This window comes from Mercenaria mercenaria, chromosome 18 (genome assembly GCF_021730395.1).
Source record: "Mercenaria mercenaria strain notata chromosome 18, MADL_Memer_1, whole genome shotgun sequence".
In the NCBI taxonomy this organism is placed as follows: Eukaryota; Metazoa; Mollusca; class Bivalvia; order Venerida; family Veneridae; genus Mercenaria; species Mercenaria mercenaria.
The window spans coordinates 36880193-36904412 of NC_069378.1; the positions used below are offsets into that span (position 1 = coordinate 36880193).

Here is a 24220-nt window from a genome sequence, read left to right on the forward strand (position 1 = left end):
AAATCCCTTGATGAAAATCAATATATAGGCGCCATACTAATGGATTTATCCAAAGCCTTTGACTGCTTACCACATAATCTTATAGTCCTCAAACTTGAGGCATATGGTTTATCAGAGAAAGCCTGCAAACTCATGCTAAACTACCTTTCACATAGGTCTCAAAGGGTTAAACTCGGTAAAATTACTAGTGAATGGCATGAAATACTTAAAGGTGTCCCTCAAGGATCAATCCTCGGGCCTTTGGTCTTCAATATATTCTTAAATGATATATTCTATTTCGTACATAGGTCAACTCTTTACAATTATGCAGATGACAATACCCTTTCTTTCCAACACACGGATCTAGATGTATTCAAAGAAACTCTAGAATCTGAAAGTCAAATCCTTATTGATTGGTTCGATATAAACCAAATGCAAGCTAATCCAGAAAAATTCCAGTCCATTTGCATAGGAAACAAAACTAATAAAGCAGTCAAATCCTTCAACATAGGTCAAAATGAAATAATATGTGAAGACGAGGTTAAACTACTAGGAGTCAATCTTGATTTTCAGCTAAATTTTGACTCCCAGGTTACCAATCTCTGCAGAAAGGCCGCCAAACAACTTAACGTATTACAGAGACTGAGCAAATTTCTCAATGAAAATACAAGACTAATTATTTTTAAATCTTTTATTAGATCAAATTTTAATTACTGTCCTCTAATCTGGCACTTTTGTTCAAAAACCAACACTGAAAAACTTGAAAAAATACAATTTAGAGCTCTTAAGATTGTCTATAATGACTTTACTTCTTCATATGAAACTCTATTAAACAAAGTAAATTTAACAACATTACATCTAAACAGACTACGAACCATTGCCATCGAAACTTTTAAATGTATACACCATCTTTCGCCTGAATATCTGCAAAATATTGTAAAATTAAAATCTTCTAATTATGATTTCAGGTATGAAAATGTTCTAGAAGTGCCACAAGTAAGGACAACAAGGTATGGAAGAAACTCATTTAGGTTTGAGGCCGTCAGGGTGTGGAACAGTCTGCCAAATGACATGAGAACCATAGATAGGTACAAAGACTTTGTCAGACTGGTCCGCACCTGGACTGGCCCCAAATGTAAATGTGCCATGTGTCAGTGAGTGTATGCTGTATGTTTGCTTATTGTATGTGCTGTTGTCCTGCTTGCTTTGTTTTGCTTGCTTGTTTTTTGTTTGCTTTTTCTCTATCATGCTTTTGTTTTAAAAAATGCTGCTGTTATCACATTTTATGTAAACATGACTCTCTGCGAGAAAGTTGCTGATCAGTTCTTCGCAAATCTGATTTGAGGAGATATCTGCTCTTAATCTCATCTTATCTGTCACACTTTTGTGTTATTTTTGCTAATCAGTTTTTTATTTAGTTACTTTTATGGCAGTTTTTAGGCCTAGGTCAAGATCAGCAGCTTTCCCACAGGTTTTACTTTTTCTCTTTTTTCTTTCTTCTGTATAATACTCTTCATGCCTCATTTTTTTTTTTTTTTTTTTTTTGTTTTCTTAGTTGCATGGTACAGATTTAGCTTAGTTTTTCCTAGTAATAATCTGCATGTGCTTAAAAAGCCTATTATTAAATATGTGCTCCTCTCTTAGTATGTCTTAGTTTAGTTAATTTTATGTAAATATGTACTGTAAGTTGTCTGTTTTGTTTTTTATGTTTTAACTTGTGTGCTTCTTTTCTCCTAGGGTAGATGACAGATATGGGTGTGGTGGAGTGAATGACCTCTCCAGGCCCTTTTCCCAAATCTACAACTTTCTTTCGGTAGTTTTTTGGGACATTTACTTAGATAGGGTTTTTGTTTTTACACTTGCCACAATACCCATAATGTCATCTACTTATTTGTAATTAACTAATTTTTTTTTTGCTTGATTTAGTATCCCTCTTTTCAGCATGTATGCTTTAATTTAGCTTTTAAGGGGAGTAACAAGGTCAGTAATGTTTATGTACTGTTACAGAGTTACTTCCCTTGTTCTTTTATGACTGCTTTCTCTTTACAGCTGTTTTATTTTTTCATTTTATTTTTGTTATTACTATATCATACGTTTGTCGGGAAATAGCTTTAAGCTAATGTTATTTGTTAATTTCATATCCGACGTAAAATAAAGTTTCTTGTATCTTGTATCTTGTATCTTGTAAGTATAAAATAAAAATTTATTTTTATAGCTCTTTGTGCAACCCTGTCCGACTAGAGTCCTTCGAGCAGGCAATGACCCAGCTCAGTTACTAGAGTTAAACTTGTTTTCATCTTTTTACTCAATCCTTTTAACATTTTAACAACTATCTTACTATCTCTGAAGGAACTGTCTTTTAGTTTTTATTATTTTATTCTGTACTAATCATCGACGCCCCTGTCCATAATACTCGCGAGAGGTGTGAGGCAGTATGCTAGGTACTTGCCTGTGATTATACCACTTTGGGCTGTTTTTTTGTTCTTTCTGGTATGAAACGTCATTGGCAAACGTCATCTTAAAAAAACCCAGAAAAATGGCAACTGCGACAGATAATTTTCTTCCAGAAGCGCTGTTCAAGTTCGACCACTTGTAAGCTTGATATTCAATTATATTTCAGTCTAAATTCTGTAATCTCTTCTTAATCATATTTTCGAAATTGGCACCTCGATATTACCAGACATATTACTCGACATTACTCTGGCCTGGGTTTCCAGAACCAAAAATCGAAACTGAAAGTGAGTGAAACGAGTAGGAATCATGGCATTATTCCCTTTGGCTTTTCTCGTATTCTCAGGTTTTCTCATATTCTTGTGTGTTTTTTTTTGTGTGTGGGGGGGGGGGGGGGGGGTGGGGTTGCATTAAACAGGCTGGTAACATTGCCCCATAGGAGAGATCGCCGTGACGTCACGCGTTAACATCTGTTTATCTGGTGGTTGGCAAAACAAATGATTTTACACCGTTTGCGTATTGAATCAGAATTTTTAATTTTTAATAACTTTTTTGCTCATTTATGGATTTTCAAAATTCAAAAAGATTTGAAATACTAACAATCTTCATATTTTTGTATCCAAATATCTTTTTTCAATCAATAACCGTTTTAAATCACATATAATTTTAAAAGCGGCGTAGTGATTTTCACAACCTTTAGAAAAACAGTGTAAGTTAAGCGTTCATAATTAATCCATTTTATTTCGAAATAACAATTAAAAGTAATCAATAAATTGCTTGTTTTATAACCTTTCCATTGATCAAAAAATTATTTATGTAATTTGTGTTTTAAGAAAGTTTAGACTGTTAGAAAAACATCACTGTTTACAAAAAACATGGACGGTCGGCTTCTGCCCACCCGATCACTGTCTTATCAGTTCTAAAAATAGAATTTGTATACAAACACGATCTCTCCTATTGGGCTTATGACACAAAAAGTAATATTTCTTGACAAATAATGAAGATATTTCTTTCAAACTTGGTCCATTTATTAAGCATTGCATATAATGCTTATCAAGATAGAAATAACTTTGTTGCCTTCCCAAACAAAATTTTTTTGTAATAAACACTATAAAAACACCTTATAAACACCATCAAAACCGCATTTTTGGTGTTTGTTAGTGTGTTCCATTAGTGATCCATTGAAACAATCAAGAAATGGTTGCAATGGATCGCAAACGGAACGTGTTCCATTAAATGGATCGCGATTTTGAAGCGAGTTATTAACTTTACAGAGCCATTCAGAAGGCTTCCTCCTCTTTTATCAGGAAACATATGGTTTTAATCCATCCAATGTACCCTAACAGCAGATCTTCTAGTTGCTAGGTTATGTTATGTAATCTCATCTAAGGTATAATATTGAGGGACAGAAATTAGTGCATTTTTAGGTAGTAAGTGTAGAGGTTGGACATATGATATGGATTTACTGAAGAGAAAATGGTGGTTGTTATTTCATTTAATTTCTGTGATTTACAACTATAAAGGTATTTTCTTAAAACATGTACTTACAATTAATTATAAATGAATGCATGTTTACATTGTGATTCTTTATAGATTTCAATAAAATAAGTGTACCGGTATGTTAGAATTCCAAGATTTATTAAATGCATAACACAATAGTTTTTGAAATGCTGATTCAAATGACCTGTATACTTTCTTATATGGAAACTAGTTAATAAATATATGTTTCTCTTTGTCTATCCATATTTTACAAAATTTAAGATGGAATTTCTGTTAGCTGCATGATTTATCAAACGATTTGTATAAAACTGCATCCAAATGATCATGAAAATGTTGAATGATTGCTAAATTTGTATTATATATAATTTAACAAATAATACATTTGAATAATTTTAACAGAAAGATCTTTTCAACAGTTACTGCATATCTCTGCAAAGCCAGGCTATACCCAATCACATTAACAATTTGCCAAAACTGAATGCATCAGGTTTCAATTAAATACACCCTGTAGTTAGGAATGTATCAGTTTGATGAAACGCATTCCATTGAGTGATCTATTATATGCGTTCCGTTAAGCGATCCATTATGCGATCCATTATACGATCTATTATGCGTTCCATTATACGATCTATTATGCGTTCCATTGAGCGATCTATTGTGCGCTCCATTAGCGTGTTGTTAAATGACACATTTATGTTAATTAGCGATCCATTAGCTCATTTGCATGTGAAATTGGAACATGGTTTTGATGGTGTTTATTGGATTAATAACTCGCTTGCGGATCACGGTTTTAGTGGCGTTTATTGACAGTGTTTATTAGGCCTTTTTTTTTGTTTGGGTTCAGTTTAGTTAGAATTACTTCCCTTTTTCAGATTTTTGTGATGCATAATTTTTAAAGTCCAAAAATATTATGTTTTAATGCAATGTTTAAAACAGAAAAGGCTTCAATAGCTTTCTAGTGCTCCAAACTTGTGCGCCCATACCTTTATTCTATATATTTAGGGTAAATACTTTGTTTCTAGTGCAGATGTATGAGCAATTTTTTTAGGACTAACATTTCTCTATAATGTTGTAAGTGAAAGCAGAGTAAAATGTTTACATTCATGTACTAGCGCAATAATTTAGAGCATTAGAAAGCCATTTAACCCTTTTTTATTTTAAACTAAGAACATTGTTTTTTTGGACTTCAAAGATTATGCGTCATAAAAATCTGAAAAGGGGAAATAATTCTACCAAAACTGAAGTCAACCAAGTTCTTTTTATTCTAATTTGTATCATTTGTTATGCTTAACAAATGTACCAAGTTTGAAAGAAATATCTTCATTATTTTTCAAGAAATATTACTTTTTGTGTCATAAGCCCGATCGGGCAATGTTACCAGCCTGTTAAAGTTGTCAAATTCAGGGGTCTGAACATGGAAAACGGTTTCCGGTTCTTTACTTGATCAGGTCTAGCCCTAGGAACTTTCTAAGAAAGTGGCGGTGTGCCTTAATACAGTAATGTATATTTATCTAAGTAATGATGCAAATGAGGCGTAAAGCTATATAATGAATATGGTTTAATGGAAGGAAAAAGATTTTATACAACTAGATTATGCATTTATAGGGTACGCCTATAGTGCGCAATGGAGATAAAGTACGCAATGGTGCGAAATGGAAGTAAAGTGTGCAATGGAGTCAATTTTTTTTTAGGAATGATTATTTCTTTAAGGGAAATGTCACTGTAAGGGTAATTAAATAATAATAATTAAAAAGGAAACACAAACATCAAATAATTTTATATTTTTACATTTTATTTGTATATATTTATACTAAGTTTAAACGTATTTGAATGACATATATATGATGTTAAAAATATACAAACATGTCAATTTAATACATTTGAAAGTAATCTTTTACAACATGCTGCAAATCGTACATGTAGTTTAAATGTTTAATTTCAAATTTTTCTTAATCATAAAAAATATATTTAAAAGAAACAATGCGATGAAAACATAGCAAAAACATTTAGATTTCATACATTTTTAGACATATATGCGCCGCTCTAAGTCTTTTTTAAAGTTAATAACAAATCATAAAAGAATTTTTCTGTATCAGTATACACAAACATTTGATTGTAGATAGATTTGAATCCGTAAGTTTACATTAATTATAATATAACAAAAGTATAGACAGACAGACATACAGATAACTTTATTTCACCTATTGTATTATATAAATGTAGTTTAAATGTTTAATTTCAATTTTTTCTTAAACATAAACAATATCTTTAAAAGAAACAATGCGATGAAAACATAGCAAAAACATTTAGATTTCATACATTTTTAGACATATATGCGCAGCTCTAAGTCTTTTTTAAACTTAATAACAAATCATGAAAGAATTTTTCTGTATCAATATACACAAACATTTGATTGTAGATATATTCGAATCCATAAGTTTACATTAAGGAGGTAGGTTACCTTCATATTTGTAAGTGCGCATGTCCAACCGGAAGCTAACGTGACGATTTACGACGACGTTTACGACAAACTAAATGTGTTTGTATATTCATTTTTCTGAAAACAAATCATGAACCTCGTAACAGTCTTCGAGCTGATGCTTTATGGTTTAATAATGTAGAAATAATGAATAAATTGTCGCAGAAACGCTTCAAAACAATGTTGCCTTTAAATGACGTCATTGATGTCATGACGTTACATGTCAGTTACTGCGCAAAATTAATAGCTTTTATCTTGAAAGTACGTAATTCTGTGCATTTCCTTTATTTTAACTATTTTCAAATAACCATTATTTGCTGAAATATTTTTTATGAGTCTTTTGCTCAGAATAATAATCAATATTTTGCTTCTTTTGTGTAGTTATATTGAAATGTTAAGCAGAATGTAAGAAAATGGATGATGGTAACCAATGTTATTTGGAATATAGTTGGGTGAAAAGTTACTTTTTACTGTCATTTTCAAATAAAAAATCTAGCAGTTTGATTTGTAAAACCTTTTCTTTCAGGGTCCATTGATAATTTGTTACTTATATACTAAAACTAAGATCTAAAATTGTTCAAATCAGTAGAAAATAGTGGTTTCTTAAATTGAATTGATGTTACCATGGAAACGAAGCCCGTGACCTATGTATCTAAATGTAAAATTCAAAAGCGTTGACACTGATCTATTTAAGAAACACAGCTTCGGCTTTTTATTTTCATTTCAACAATATCCATGAGAATAGTAGCAGCAAGTTGAATGATTTTTCCATGAAAAATACCATACGAGGGGTACTGCTGTAAGTATTCTGACCTGTGAAATGTGTTTGAATAAATGCAAATAACACAAAAATGTAACTTACTTTAGAAATAATATGTTTTAAAGCCACATTAACTAAAAAGATAATCTTATTCAATATTTTTTATAAGAAATTACGACAAAAAGCATGATAAAAGCTATTTTAAACATCTCTGTTGCCACGGTTACTTTAAACTTTAAGAAAAATAGGGTACCATGTAAAGTGCATGGTATTTTGCTAATAATATTACCCAGGGCTTTGGCAATTTGCCGGTTTGTCGGTTTTGGACCGATTTTTGACTTTTCAGACCGATTTGTTAAGTGAAAAAACAAAAAAAATCGGTCTCGTAAAAATGGAGAAAAGTATAAATTTCGGTCTGATATCTCAATATACGATCACCTGTCAAGCAGGAAATTGTTGGTCGCACCCTCAGATAATCAATAAACGTGTCAATCGGTCTGATTGTCACTTTGATAATCGGTCCGTAATTAGCACGTGACGCAATCGGCGCTCGCGCGGCACATCCTTTAATATTAGCAGACAGCCGACTGCCATATTAAACATTTTTGACTGGTTTCCAAATGTTTCTGACTGGATCCAAATCATTTCGACGGGGATCCACTTCTTTTATTTAGAATCCGACGGATGGTTTATTTAAAAAGGTTATGTTTGATCACGGGTAAAAAACAAATGGTCACTGCATTTAATCATGTACATTATAGGTCTTTGATTTATATTTATAATTACTTGATTTGAAAAAATTACATGATTCATTAGTTGGGGCTCCAGTTGAAACAAGTGCAGAAAATCGTCTTTGAAACCCGACTGTACAAAAAAGAAAAAGAAAAAAATGGACCGGCAAACATGAATGATAAAGAAAACTGAAGTGGTGCTGTTTATCAAATTGGTCTTTTAAAAAAAGTTTCAGAATGAAATTTTGTTTACATCAGAAGAGAACATATAACTTTATATAATGTAGTTGCTTATTGAAGTATAACGTAAGTGAAATGAAATATGCGTGGCCAACCCGCGTGACCTTTTGGTACATTACATGCGGGGAATTCGATCTCAGCGTTTACATAACACACAACCGGTCCGCGGCAGAGTATTCTTAAAATACTGAGGCTGTTTAGCAGAGAATATGTGTCGTGTAATTCACTTTGACACATTGTATTTTATAGAATTCCGTCAAAGAATGAGGAAACATCACAAAGTATCTGCCGTGTATACGGTACCAAAGTCACGTGCGTCGGCTTTTAGACTAGTTACGTACACGGTGTCAATGCCGGCAATTTTATCCCTGCAGGAAAGCAGGAAAAACATCGAAATTTAAACAAAGTAACGATCACACATAACACTGAAACACTGTCTTCATTGTATGGTAACTCGCGGTGACCGGTAACTTAGTTTTAATGCATGACATGCTTATTTCTTTACTCTATCATGTTTTACAAAATATGTAATATTGGGAAAGCGGTGGGTGGGGTAGAGCCGATGTCACGATTTTCGTTTCGGACCGATTGAGTTATCAAAATTTCCGGAGCCCTGTCCTGATATTACCCAAATAGTCCATGATGGTCATTAACAGAATGGCACTGAAGCCGTCGAAAACCTATTTTTATACATACATGTAGTTGTTTAAAAATGAGAGAAAATGCTTTACCATGGAAACACGAGCCCCGTGACATATACATTTTAAGCTTATATAAGAAAGCTAACGTGCATACTAGTAAAATTATCAATTATGCAGACTTCTACAGATATCAATGAAACTAAAATACTCTGAAAAGTGTTAAATTTCCGTATTTTCCTTCTACTTTCAATATGAAATATGTTTGGAGGGTCATGTTCTTCAAACCTGGATAAAAACTGAACTTGAAGGGACAGAGACAAACGAAATTTGAGATTGTAGCAGTTAAAACTTCATATTACACGAAATACAAAAAAATGCTGCGGTTCAGCTAATTTGAATTTACCCTTGTATCAAGGTAACCTACCTCCTTAATTATAATATAACAAAATTATAGACAGACAGACATACAGATAACTTTAATTCACCTATTGTATTATACAATACTAAATGAATAGATAGTTTTATTTCTCTAAAGGTTACATTCTACCAATTCAATTCCTTATTTATTTCAGTGTACGAAATTCAGATTTGAATCCACTAGCCCGTTCGGGCTACCAGATTGGAAATTTTCCAAGCCCGACACCAATTTCACTAGCCCGAACTTTAATACCTTAAAATACATATTTTTTGCACCATATAACATTTTGTTTGAAGAAAAGACATACAGTACATGTTTGCCATGTTTTTGAAAAATTTTAACTCTAAATACTCCAGTCCAGATCAGCATCGTCAGAGTCCAAAAGCATCGGACATGACACTCCTTGCCAAAACAAAATCTAAACTGTTACGCCCGATTTTTTAGGATCCGCACTCGCTAATTACTGCAACTAGGACTGTTGACAATTTGCAAGATTTAATAACAAGTGCTGAATACACATTTACACACACACCGATAGCATAATTTAAGCTCCGCCTACTGCAGGTACTTGTGAGATTTTGCGAGAAGTATGAAAGCTAATCAAATTATCCGTTACGCTGGAGGTGATTGTATTCAGCCAATTAGCGCTGTGGTTACGTCTTTGACACTGTGTTTGATTGTCAATACGTGAGAGTGCAAAACCAACAATTATTCCATAAGCGTTTCTCAGTCTGGACGCAGTACTTGTTTAATTAGCATGATTTTTTAAACAAATTAGGAAAATTCGGTAGCCTGGTCGGGCTTGTACCTGCGGAAAATCGGTAGCCCGAGCTGAAATTTGGTAGCCACGGGCTGTCGGACTACCGCGAATTTCGAACACTGTTATTTCATATTAATAACAAAACATTCAGACCTCATTTTCAGCACTTTAGAGCATTTCAATGATATGAAAACCATATATGGTCATTTAGTATAACATTGTCTTCTTATCAAAAATTAGGGATGGGAACGAATGTTCGAATATTCGAAAATCAGTTGAATATTCGAATATGAAAATCAAATTCGAATATTCGTAAATTATTGTATTTTTTTTTTTACAAAATATGTATCATCGATTTTGGGCAATATGAGCATGCTAATTCTACAGAATAAAATCATGTCATGTTAGTTTATCACGTATCAAAAGATTAATTAACAATTAACAAGAAAATAGCAATGCATAATTGGCAGGGGCCTTCGTTACTTATTAACAGTTTGCAACAGGCGTCAATGTGTCAGATGCATGTCAAAAGATGTCCAATTAACAAGAAAATTGCAATGCATAATTACCTGGGGTCATCGCGTCGGATTAACAGTTTAACATTTATAAAGTGTCTGCTTACAACCGTAAGAAGACACTTTTACAATAGCTCTGCTGGGGGTATAGTCGTATAAAGATAAATCAAGTACAGGTTGTTTGCAAAAATATCGTTCTATTTTTTATTTATTTATAGGATTTTAATCTTAAAATGTTATTTTTTCCTTAAATAAAATGATTTTGTCACTTTATTCGACTGGAAATCATATATTTAAAACTTCCGTAAAGTGATGACATTATATTTTTACGGAAATTAAACATTTTATTTTTTCAAGAACATATACCCTGGCCTAGATAAAATAAGAAAAACATCTTGATAGGAACAGATACAAACCAGTTTATGCTGTAATAAGTTAACTAACACATTGGTTTATCATTGACTCGAAATGATTTGAGTATTGTTTAAATACTTAATGGGAATTTTGCCTTCAAAATGTAGGCTAGAAGCATATGATAGTGTCCAAAGTCCTTAGTTAAATATGTTCATGATTATACTGACAGAATCGTGAAATAAAATGCTAGGATTGGCGGGTTTCACTATGTAGGATCGGGTTACCCGAAACAAACATTTTTTTGGCCTTATTTACGATGATCCACGCTTTAAACAAATGAATACGTTGTGTATATGCCAATCACCTAATAAGAATTTAAAGCTTCCATTAAAACTAACCGAATATTCGAATATGGCAAACTGAATATTCGAATATTGATTTCAGTATTCGTTCCCATCCCTATCAAAAATAGAAAAATATTGACATGTTATGTTGTATATAAGAAAAATAATCTGTTTTGAGAAACATCACCTTCTAAAAATGCCCCCATGAAAACAGCCGTTTAGCAGTTACGCGTAGGTAGACATTTTTCGCAAAGAATAAAACTTATTCCAAGAAATTTACAATGAAAATGGTCTAGATCTATTCTCAATACCATAAGCAATAAACATAAGCCAAAAATTTAACTGTCACCTCCTCATGTCACTCATTATACCAGATTTCATCCATAGCATGGAACTACATTTTGGACTACTTCACATGTAACACTGTGTAGTCACTTCCGGTTTGCTGAATCCGTCCTTAAAGGAAAATTTTTCATACTCAAAATGTGTTATTTTCACTTCAATTGTACCAGTAACCTAAATGCATGAAAAAAATACCAGTTTCAGTTTGATACAATCAATTTTCAAGGTTTTATGGCTTTTTCAGTAATGTATGCTAGCGCGCCAAATTTCCTAGAAAAAAGCTGTCGCGACATCATTTTTGGCCACTTTTCCTTGCTTGAGCTTATTTTTGCCATATTTTATCAAGTTTTACCATAAACTGCACTCAAATCACACACTGTTACTGTAAAATATACCCAAACTCACCCCTGACACCGATAACTTACCAATATTTAGTCAATAAATATGCATTTTTTGAAAAAAATACACCCAAAACAGTGATTTTGAAATATTTTTAGTTTTTCTTCTTTTTCTCTGCTAAATTGCACTGAAATTGTCATCTTCTATCATAATCTGGCCAAACTAGCCTGTTTACAGCACATCTAAACAAGTTTCAGTTTTTACCCCTGCACAACTTATAGGTTACATTCTACCAATTCAATTCCTTATTTATTTCATATTAATAACAAAACATTCAGAACTCATTTTCAGCACTTTAGAGCATTTCAATGATATGAAAACCATATATGGTCATTTAGTATAACGTGTCTTCTTATCAAAAATAGAAAAATATTGACATGTTATGTTGTATATAAGAAAGATAATCTGTTCTGAAAAACATCACCCTCTAAAAATGCCCCCATGAAAACAGCCGTTTAGCAGTTACGCGTAGGTAGATGAATGATTTTTCGCAAAGAATAAAACTTATTACAAGAAATTTACGATGAAAATGGTCTAGATCTATTCTCAATACTATAAGCAATAAACATAAGCCAAAAATTTAACTGTCACCTCCTCATGTCACTCATTATACCAGATTTCATCCATAGCATGGAACTACATTTTGGACTGCTTCACGTGTAACACTGTGTAGTCACTTCCGGTTTGCTTGATCCGTCCTTAAAGGAAAATTTTTCATACTCAAAATGTGTTATTTTCACTTCAATTGTACCAGTAACCTAAATGCATGAAAAAAATACCAGTTTCAGTTTGATACAATCAATTTTCAAGGTTTTATGGCTTTTTCAGTAATGTATGCTAGCGCGCCAAATTTCCTAGAAAAAAGCTGTCGCGACATCATTTTTGGCCACTTTTCCTTGCTTGAGCTTATTTTTGCCATATTTTATCAAGTTTTACCATAAACTGCACTCAAATCACACACTGTTACTGTAAAATATACCCAAACTCACCCCTGACACCGATAACTTACCAATATTTAGTCAATAAATATGCATTTTTTGAAAAAAATACACCCAAAACAGTGATTTTGAAATATTTTTAGTTTTTCTTCTTTTTCTCTGCTAAATTGCACTGAAATTGTCATCTTCTATCATAATCTGGCCAAACTAGCCTGTTTACAGCACATCTAAACAAGTTTCAGTTTTTACCCCTGCACAACTTATAGGTTACATTCTACCAATTCAATTCCTTATTTATTTCATATTAATAACAAAACATTCAGAACTCATTTTCAGCACTTTAGAGCATTTCAATGATATGAAAACCATATATGGTCATTTAGTATAACGTGTCTTCTTATCAAAAATAGAAAAATATTGACATGTTATGTTGTATATAAGAAAGATAATCTGTTCTGAAAAACATCACCCTCTAAAAATGCCCCCATGAAAACAGCCGTTTAGCAGTTACGCGTAGGTAGATGATTTTTCGCAAAGAATAAAACTTATTACAAGAAATTTACGATGAAAATGGTCTAGATCTATTCTCAATACTATAAGCAATAAACATAAGCCAAAAATTTAACTGTCACCTCCTCATGTCACTCATTATACCAGATTTCATCCATAGCATGGAACTACATTTTGGACTGCTTCACGTGTAACACTGTGTAGTCACTTCCGGTTTGCTGAATCCGTCCTTAAAGGAAAATTTTTCATACTCAAAATGTGTTATTTTCACTTCAATTGTACCAGTAACCTAAATGCATGAAAAAAATACCAGTTTCAGTTTGATACAATCAATTTTCAAGGTTTTATGGCTTTTTCAGTAATGTATGCTAGCGCGCCAAATTTCCTAGAAAAAAGCTGTCGCGACATCATTTTTGGCCACTTTTCCTTGCTTGAGCTTATTTTTGCCATATTTTATCAAGTTTTACCATAAACTGCACTCAAATCACACACTGTTACTGTAAAATATACCCAAACTCACCCCTGACACCGATAACTTACCAATATTTAGTCAATAAATATGCATTTTTTGAAAAAAATACACCCAAAACAGTGATTTTGAAATATTTTTAGTTTTTCTTCTTTTTCTCTGCTAAATTGCACTGAAATTGTCATCTTCTATCATAATCTGGCCAAACTAGCCTGTTTACAGCACATCTAAACAAGTTTCAGTTTTTACCCTGCACAACTTATAGGTTACATTCTACCAATTCAATTCCTTATTTATTTCATATTAATAACAAAACATTCAGAACTCATTTTCAGCACTTTAGAGCATTTCAATGATATGAAAACCATATATGGTCATTTAGTATAACGTGTCTTCTTATCAAAAATAGAAAAATATTGACATGTTATGTTGTATATAAGAAAGATAATCTGTTCTGAAAAACATCACCCTCTAAAAATGCCCCCATGAAAACAGCCGTTTAGCAGTTACGCGTAGGTAGATGAATGATTTTTCGCAAAGAATAAAACTTATTTCAAGAAATTTACAATGAAAATGGTCTTGATCTATTCTCAATACTATAAGCAATAAACATAAGCCAAAAATTTAACTGTCACCTCCTCATGTCACTCATTATACCAGATTTCATCCATAGCATGGAACTACATTTTGGACTACTTCACATGTAACACTGTGTAGTCACTTCCGGTTTGGTGTTATCCGTCCTAAACAATGTTCCAGAAGCTCCAAAAAGATTATAAATTATAATTATGTTAAACATACAAACGCGCGAATTTAATAACATTTCAAACTCATTATTAAACATGCTAAAAGTCTATTAGTTTAATATCAATTGTGAAATGAAAGTATCATATTTAAAAGAAAAAAATGACAAAACATGTAGATCTTAATACATTTTTATACAGATAAGATAAGAAATATAATCGTAGCATTAGGATATTTAATCTCAACATACATGTGCGTTTAACTTTATGTTTAACAACAATAATATGGTACATATAAAAATAAATATGATATTTACACACTGCTCAATGAACCTATATGACCATATATGACACTTTATTTATCCCCCCGCCAAAGGCGAAGGGGATATTAGAAATGTTGTCAGTCCGTCCGCAATGATCTTTGTCCGGAGCATAACTCAAAAGTACTGGAGGGATTTTCTTCAAACTTCATACACTGATAGAGCACATTGGGAGGAAGTGCAGTGTGCAAGAACAATAACTCTACCTTGCCTATTTTTTGAGTTATTCCCCTTTATCTTATTTTCTTCAAAAAATATTGTCCAGAGCATAATTCCAAAAGTACTGGAGGGTTTTTCTTTAAACTTCACACACTGATAGAACAGATTGGGAGGAAGTGCATTGTGCAAGAACAATAACTCTACCTCGCCGATTTTTTGAAAAAAATGTGTTGGGTTACCTGTGAAATACGATACCGTGAATGTGTTGATTATGGAAATAATTGCGTGAACCTTTCACATTATAGTAATTGTGTAACTTTTAGGAATTTAAGTTGATATTGATATAATTGTAGTTGATTTAAGTATAACACTAAATATATTTTTTCGAAAATGTATTATTAATAGTCTAGGTGTTATACAGTTGCGTTTGACTTATTTCATGTGATCTTCTTAAGATTTGGGGGAAGAATTCACAGATATTTTAAATCTAGTTCAAGAAGATACGACAGTAAGGATTCAAAGTCAGATGCATAATATTATGTAATTAAACTTTCGAATACGTAAGAAAAATACACAGCATTAGTCACACAGAAAATATCAAATACCTATGAAAGTTTGATAACATTGATAAAACATTTTCCATATTTCATAGACTTTGCGTTTACCGTTTTTATCCGTTGTTATTTTTGACAAAGACATAAAAGTCGGAACTAGTAAAGAGTGTGATGTCTTGGTAATTTTAAATCTCTAATAAATAGATTTAGTAAATAAATATTGCGGTCATTTCATTGCTTATGTGTGAACACATCAATGCTGTGGTGAAAAAAAATACATAATATACATTACGCCTCTATATATTACTTTACATTTTCAGTCTATAATTACTCGGCAAATAATATTTATGATTTGATCCTAAAACTAGAAACAAGAAAATGTAAAACTAATTCAGTATATATATTCAAGCATGTTATGAATTACAATTAAGGAATTTATAAAAATGTCTAACTACAAAGAAGTATCAACAGACAAGAAGAAGGGCTGTTTTAAGGCAATGAAAAGTTATTTATAGACAGCATTAATTTTTTTGCGATTTTGTTAATTTCTTTAAAAGTCTTATTCAGGATCATTTTCTATATATTATAAAGCCATTAAATGCCTTTATATTTTCAAAGGATACCGCGGATCAAGTTCTTAAAAACCATTATCATATTTGATTAAATCAAAATTATATCGCACTATCGAGGAATGTTTGTTAATCAAGCGCAGGAACGATAACGTGCTACTACAGTGGATATCACACATGTCTTCTTTAATCAGCTACCGTGTATGTCACACGTGTCATATTTGATTAACAAAAATATGTCGGTTTGAAACAACACTGAAATTATTAAAAGACCGCGCCAATTAGGATCTCAATTAACACGAAAGGTATTTTAAGTCAAAACTGTCCTATGTTCAAGAAAATGTTCAAATTATGACTTTCACATCAGTAATAGTGTAACTTCTAGGAAATTAAGTTGATATTAATATAATTTTAGTTGATCAAGTATAACCTTATATATTTTTTTTAATATCTAATATCAATTTACCATAGATTTTTTTTGTACTCAATAAAACTTGTCACTCAGCGGGTATTTTTATATATAGCCTTTGGTATAAAATTTATACATACATTACACCTCTACAGACTTTACTGGTGATCATTAGGCCATAATAAATTAATTCCTAGATTATCATCCAAATTTTGGTCAAAAAGGGGGCGGGGGGGAGAATTTTATTTTTTATTTTTTATTTTTAGCTCGACTATTCGAAGAATAGTCTAGCTATTCTACTCACCCTGGCGTCGGCGTCGGCGTCACACCTTGGTTAAGTTTTTGCATGCAAGTACATACAGCCATCAGTTAAAGGCATATAGCTTTGAAACTTATTTTTTCTTTTTCTAGGTCAATTACCAACCTCTCTGGGTCAAGTCCCATAACTCTGACATGTATTTTGAGCAAATTATGCCCCCTTTTGGACTTAGAAAATTTTGGTTAAAGTTTTACATGCAAGTTACTATCTCCAAAACTAATGCAGATATTGATTTGAAACTAAACATGTGTCTTCGGGGTTATAAAACTAGTTGTTAGCAGCAAGTCCCATAACTCTGACTTTCATTTTGGCCAAATTATGCCCCCTTTTGGACTTAGAAAATTCTGGTTAAAGTTTTGCGTGCAAGTACATACAGCTATTTCTAAAAGGCATATAGATTTGAAACTTATTTTTTCTTTTTCTAGATCAATTACCAACCTCACTGGGTCAAATCCCATAACTCTGACATGTTTTTTGAGCAAATTATGCCCCCTTTTAGACTTAGAAAATTTTGGTTAAAGTTTTACATGCAAGTTATTATCTCCAAAACCAATGCAGATATTGATTTGAAACTTCACATGTGTCTTCGGGGTTATAAATCTAGTTGATAGCAGCAAGTCCCATAACTCTGACCTTCATTTTGGCCAAATTATGTCCCCTTTTGGACTTAGCAAATTCTGGTTAAAGTTTTGCGTGCAAGTACATACAGCTATTACTAAAAGGCATATAGATTTGAAAGTTATTTTTTCTTTTTCTAGATCAATTACTAACCTCACTGGATCAAGTCCCATAACTCTGGCATGTATTTTGGGCAAATTATGCCCCCTTTTGGACTTTGAAAATTCTGGTTAAGTTTTACATGCAAGTTTCTATCTCCAAAACTAATGCAGATATTGAATTGAAACTTCACATGTTCCTTCGGGGTTATAAAACTAGTTGATAGCAGCAAGTCCCATAACTGATATGCATTTTGGTCAAATTATTCCCCCTTTTGAACTTAAAACTCTTTTGATATTTAACCTTTTTGGGTAATATTTTCCTGCTTCTGGGACAATATTTCAAATAGTCGAGCTTGGCTGTCTTACGGACAGCTCTTGTTAAAACAACTACCCGGACCGGGTATTTTGACTCTTGAAATTAGCAAAAGTGTACATACAGACTCCTAGGATTTCAGCTGAATGGTCCTTTTCATCAATTTATTTAACATGAGATTTATTTCAGTTAAAACTCACAAAATGAAGCCTTATATATTCAAAATGACAGCTATTTATACATAAATTGAACCCCAAAGTACAAGTCAAGACAAATGGCAAAAATAGAATAAAGTAAAAACAAACTTGTTGACTTTCATTTCTACTCTCATATTACATTTATCAACAATTCAACATTCTATTTAGGAACTGGATCGACCTGCGTCTTTGATGAACCCACTTGGTTTCCTCGAAAATAAAACTAGTAAAATTATTTTAAAATCTAGATATCCAAAATTGTCTGTCCGGATACTGTTACGCTTTTGTAAACATTGCCCATATCTCCAATTTAAAGATGTGTTTGACAAACTATTATGATGCAAAGACAGTTTAACAGCATTTAACAGCACCTGATATTAATATTTACCTTGACATCTTCTCTTACTAAAATTATTTAAAAGAAATATTTATCAAAATCGGCACCGCGGTAATCTACTTTCGATTTCAAAAACTTGTAGAAAAAGGTAGGACCAATATGTTTTCTGATCTAAATTTGATTGTAATTGATATTATTGATAGTTTGTTTGTTTGTTTTGGGTTTAACGCCGTTTTTCAACAGTATTTCAGTCATGTAACGGCGGGCAGTTATCCTAACCAGTGTTCCTGGATTCTGTACCAGTACAAACCTGTTCTCCGCAAGTAACTGCCAACTTCCCCACATGAATCAGAGGTGGAGGACTAATGATTTCAGACACAATGTCGTTTATCAAATAGTCACGGAGAACATACGCCCCGCCCGAGGATCGAACTCACGACCCCGCGATCCGTAGACCGACGCTCTACCTACTGAGCTAAGCGGGCGGGATATTATTGATAGAAAAATTAAATACCTGTTTCAGTTGTGACACATTAATCAACACCTGGCTTTGTTATATCAATGCAATAAACAACAATCAACAGGGGTAAATAGGTGTGAAAATGTCCGAAAACTGTTGTTCACAGATTCGTTATTAGCGAGGATTAATATTTGTAAAGGATTAAATCTTTTTTTCTCGTTGTTTGATTTTCTAAAATCGGGAGATTTGGACTTCTTATCGGGTTGATCGGGTTTTACATCCAGAATCGGGAGAAACCCGACGGGAGCGGGAGAGGTGGGACGACTAAAAATATTGTTATATTTGTTTTTTTTTTTCTTTTTTAATTAAATATTTTGAATAGATAGAAAGCAACTGTTTCAGTATTTCGGAATGGTATCGTTCAAAATGACATGAGCTTCTCAATTCAAACCAATAACAAAAGGTGTGATAGTCTTTTGTTATGATCAGATAACCTGGCTGTAATTATCGTCAATTAGCTTGTCACCTCGTGTCAATTTTGTTGTTCACAGTTTGATCTCGGTTAAAATAATTTCCATTTTTTTTATAAGTATCCTAATATTTGTGATTTTTAATATTACTTTCATCAAAATACTTTTAAATTTATATGAAATTAATTTTGTTTGAAAGAAAAATAAAGTTTAAACTACTCGATCTTGTACGGGAAGGTAACGGCAATCTTAGATTTTAGCGTAGACAGTAGGCGCGGAGAGTAATTTCCCTTTACCAAAATGGCGAATTTGTTTTGGTTTGAAGTTGGAAAGTCGTCTATACCTGTGTGTCGGGGCTGGTCCCAGGGTTTTTTTGTAAAAAAAAAAACCGCATTATCAATGGTATTTTGTGGCAGCATGAAAACAAATATACGGGACCCTATCGCGGTTCGTACATTTTTTTTTTTTTTTTTTTTTGAGAGAGAGAGAAATAAAAAAGGTCGGGGCGGCATAAAAAAGAGGGGGCGGGCGGGGATGATAATCTAGGAATTAATTGTGATCTATATAATGTGTTTAGCCGCATATAAAATAATATTTCTCATTAATTTATGTAAAAATAATGGTTAATATTCCATGAAAGATGTCATTGTGCAAGTATTTTATCACTGGTATTAAATTTACACCTACATTACGCTTCTACCAGTCTTACAGGGCATCATTACGCCAATCTGAGCTTTGAGTGCTATCTTAATGTATTTTACTATTTACAAAATGATATTTTTCATCATTTTATGAAAGATGGTGATTTATATTCCATAAAAGATGTCACTATGCCAGTATTTTACCACTGTTATTAATTTTATACATACATTACGATTCTACCAGTCTTACAGGGCATCATCATTACGCCGATCAGAGCTTTGAATGCTATATAACTAATATGTTTTACCATTTACAAAATAATATTTTTCATCATTTTATGACAGATAATGATTTTTATTCCATAAAAGATGTCATTGTTCAAGCATTTTACCACTGGTATTAAATTTATACATACATTACTATTCTACCAGTCTTACAGGGCATCATTACGCTGACCTGAGCTTTGAATGCTATATAAATAATATGTTTTGCCACTTACAAAATAATATTTTTCATCAATTTATGAAAGATTATGATTTTTATTCCATAAAAGATGTCATTCATTGTACAAGCATTTTACCACTGGTATTAAATTTATACATACATTACAATTCTACCAGTCTTACAGGGCATCATTACGCCGACCTGAGGTTTGAATGCTGTACAAATAATATGTTTTACCATTTACAAAATAATATTTTTCATTAATTTATGAAAGATAATGATTTATATTCCATAAAAAAATGTCATTGTGCAAGAATTTTACCACTGGTATTAAATGTATATATACATTACGCTTCTACCAGACTTACGGGGCATCATTACGCGGACCCAAGCTTTGAATGCTATCAAGATAATGTGTTTTACAATTTATACATTTTTTAGCTCACCTGTCACAAAGTGACAAGGTGAGCTTTTGTGATCGCGCGGTGTCCGTCTGTCAGTCCGTGCTTGCGTCCGTAAACTTTTGCTTGTGACCACTCTAGAGGTCACATTTTTCATTGGATCTTTATGAAAGTTGGTCAGAATGTTCATCTTGATGATATCTAGGTCAAGTTCGAAACTGGGTCACGTGCCTTCAAAAACTAGGTCAGTAGGTCTAAAAATAGAAAAACCTTGTGACCTCTCTAGAGGCCATATATTTCACAAGATCTTCATGAAAATTGGTCAGAATGTTCACCTTGATGATATCTAGATCAAGTTCGAAACTGGGTCACGTGCCGTCAAAAACTAGGTCAGTAGGTCTAAAAATAGAAAAACCTTGTGACCTCTCTAGAGGCCATATATTTCACAAGATCTTCATGAAAATTAGTCAAAACGTTCACCTTGATGATATCTAGGTCAAGTTCGAAACTGGGTCACGTGCCGTCAAAAACTAGGTCAGTAGGTCAAATAATAGAAAAACCTTGTGACCTCTCTAAAGGCCATATTTTTCATGGGATCTATATGAAAATTGGTCTGTATGTTCATCTTGATGATATATAGGTCAAGTTCGAAACAGGGTCATGTGCGGTCAAAAACTAGGTCAGTAGGTCTAAAAATAGAAAAACCTTGTGACCTCTCTAGAGGCCATACTTGTGAATGGATCTCCATAAAAATTGGTCAGAATGTTCACCTTGATGATATCTAGGTCAAGTTTAAAACTAGGTCATGTGCCTTAAAAAACTAGGTCAGTAGGTCAAATAATAAAAAAAACCTTGTGACCTCTCTAGAGGCCATACTTTTCATGGGATCTGTATGAAAGTTGGTCTGAATGTTCATCTTGATGATATCTAGGTCAAGTTCGAAACTGGGTCAACTGCGGTCAAAAACTAGGTCTGTAGGTCTAAAATTATTAAAATCTTTTGACCTCTCTAGAGACCATATTTTTTAAATGGATCTTCATGAAAATTGATCTGAATGTTCACCTTGATGATATCTAGGTCAGTTTCGAAACTGGGTCACTAGCGGTCAAAAACTAGGCCAGTAGGTATAAAAATAGGAAAACCTTGTGACCTCTCTAGAGGCCATATTTTTCATGAGATCTTCATGAAAATTAGTGAGAATGTTCACCTTGATGATATCTAGGTAAAGTTCAAAACAGGGTCACGTACTTTCGAAAACTAGGTCAATAGGTCAAATAATAGAAGAACCTTGTGACCTCTCTAGGGACCATATTTTTCAATGGATCTTCATGGAAATTGGTCAGAATTTTTATCTTGATAATATCTAGGTCAAGTTCAAAACTGGGTCACATGAGTTCAAAAACTAGGTCACTATGTCAAATAATAGAAAAAACGACGTCGTACTCAAAACTTGGTCATGTGGGAAGAGGTGAGCGATTCAGGACCATCATGGTCCTCTTGTTTACCTTATCTTAATGAAACTTGGTCAGAATGTTAATCTTGATGATCTATAGGTCAAATTCAGATCTGGGTCATGTGGGGTCAAAAACTAGGTCACCAGGTTAAATCAAAGGAAAAGTTTGTTAACACTCTAGAGGCCATATTTATGACTATATCTTCATGAGACTTAGTCAGAATGTTAAACTTGATGATCTTTAGGACAAATTGGAATCTTGGTCATGTTGGGTCAAAAACTATATATGTATATAATGGAAACTTTAAAAACCTTCTTACGTGAAACTGCTTCCCCGATTTTTGAATAATTTTACACAGATGGTCCTTGTGTAACCCTCTACCAAGATTATTCAAATTATTTTGATTTGTCAAGAAACATGGCCGCCAGAGGGCGTGGTCACTTTTCCCTATATGTATATAGTGGAAACTTTAAAAATCTTCTTGTGTGAAACTGCTTCCCCGATTTTAGAATAATTTTACAAAAGTGGTCCTTGTGTGTCCCTCTACCATTAGATTGTTCAAATTATTTTGATTCGTCAAAAAACATGGCCGCAGGAGGTGTGGTCACTTTTCCCTATATGTATATAGTGGAAATTTTAAAAATCTTCTTCACAAATGGTTCTTGTGTGACCCTCTACCAAGATTGTTCAAATTATTCCAATTCGTCAAAGAACGTGGCTGCCATGGCCTTTTCTTCTCTGAATCTATAATAGCTAGAGCCTTGATATTTGGTATGTGATATCAGATTTGTAATGTCTACCATAATTGTTTGAATTATTGCCCTAGGTTGAAAATTGTGTGTGACATGTATATAATATAGGCTAACATAGAAAAAACCTAACTCTGTACTTATACAAACACACTTGAAGCCTTGTACACAGGTGAGCGCTTTAGGGTCAATGACCCTCTTGTTTATTTGTTTGTTACAGGGAGACACGGGTGCAGAAGCACCTGAAGAAAGTTTATGGCACCCTCTCTATCTCAATGCTGGCTGCTGCTGCAGGTGCCTATGTCCACCTCTTCACTGGAATCATCAGTGTAAGTACTACAGTTTTCATATCTGATAAAATTCTTTCATGTTTTCTTTACAATACACACCCGCCCGCTTAGCTCAGTAGGTAGAGCGTCGGTCTACGGATCGCGGGGTCGCAAGTTCGATCCTCGGGCTGGGCGTGTGTTCTCCGTGACAATTTGATAAACGACACTGTGTCTGAAATCATTAGTCCTCCACCTCTGATTCATGTGGGGAAGTTGGCAGTTACTTGCGGAGAACAGGTTTGTACTGGTACAGAATCCAGGAACACTGGTTAGGTTAACTGCCCGCCGTTACATAACTGAAATACTGTTGAAAAACGGCGTTAAACCCAAAACAAACAAACTTTACAATACAGGTTGACAGATAGTTGAAAGTACTGCTGTATTGACAAATGGATATGCTAATTCATTCACATCCAACATTTTTATGCCCCCAAAGGGAGGCATATAGTTTTTGAACCGTCTGTCTGTCTGTCGGTCTGTCAGTCTGTCCGCAATTTTCGTGTCCGGTCCATATCTTTGTCATCGATGGATGGATTTTCAAATTACTTGGCATGAATGTGTACCACAGTAAGATGACATGCAGTGCGCAAGACCCAGGTCCGTAGCTCAAAGGTCAAGGTCACACTTAGACGTTAAAGGATAGTGCATTGATGGGCGTGTCCGGTCCATATCTTTGTCATCAATGGATGGATTTTCAAATAACTTGGCATGAAAGTGTACCACAGTAAGACGACGTGCAGTGCACAAGACCCAGGTCCGTAGCTCAAAGGTCAAGGTCACACTTAGACGTTAAAGGATAGTG

At 33.3% G+C, this 24220-nt stretch overlaps 1 protein-coding gene across 2 annotated transcripts in view; it reads left to right on the forward strand.

Annotated features, from left to right (window-relative positions):
- The first annotated feature begins 2445 nt into the window (after positions 1 to 2445).
- The window catches only part of LOC123537942 (bax inhibitor 1-like), a 146600-nt gene continuing 124825 nt past the window's right edge, over positions 2446 to 24220 (forward strand). For both annotated transcript variants that reach the window (XR_008368496.1, XM_045321887.2), the window contains exons 1-2: positions 2446 to 2571; positions 23310 to 23418. Coding sequence is in view for 1 of the 2 variants with exons in the window: in XM_045321887.2 (XP_045177822.1) it covers positions 2516 to 2571; positions 23310 to 23418 (165 nt within the window). In the remaining variant the exon portion in view is untranslated. The remainder of the gene's footprint in view (positions 2572 to 23309; positions 23419 to 24220) is intronic.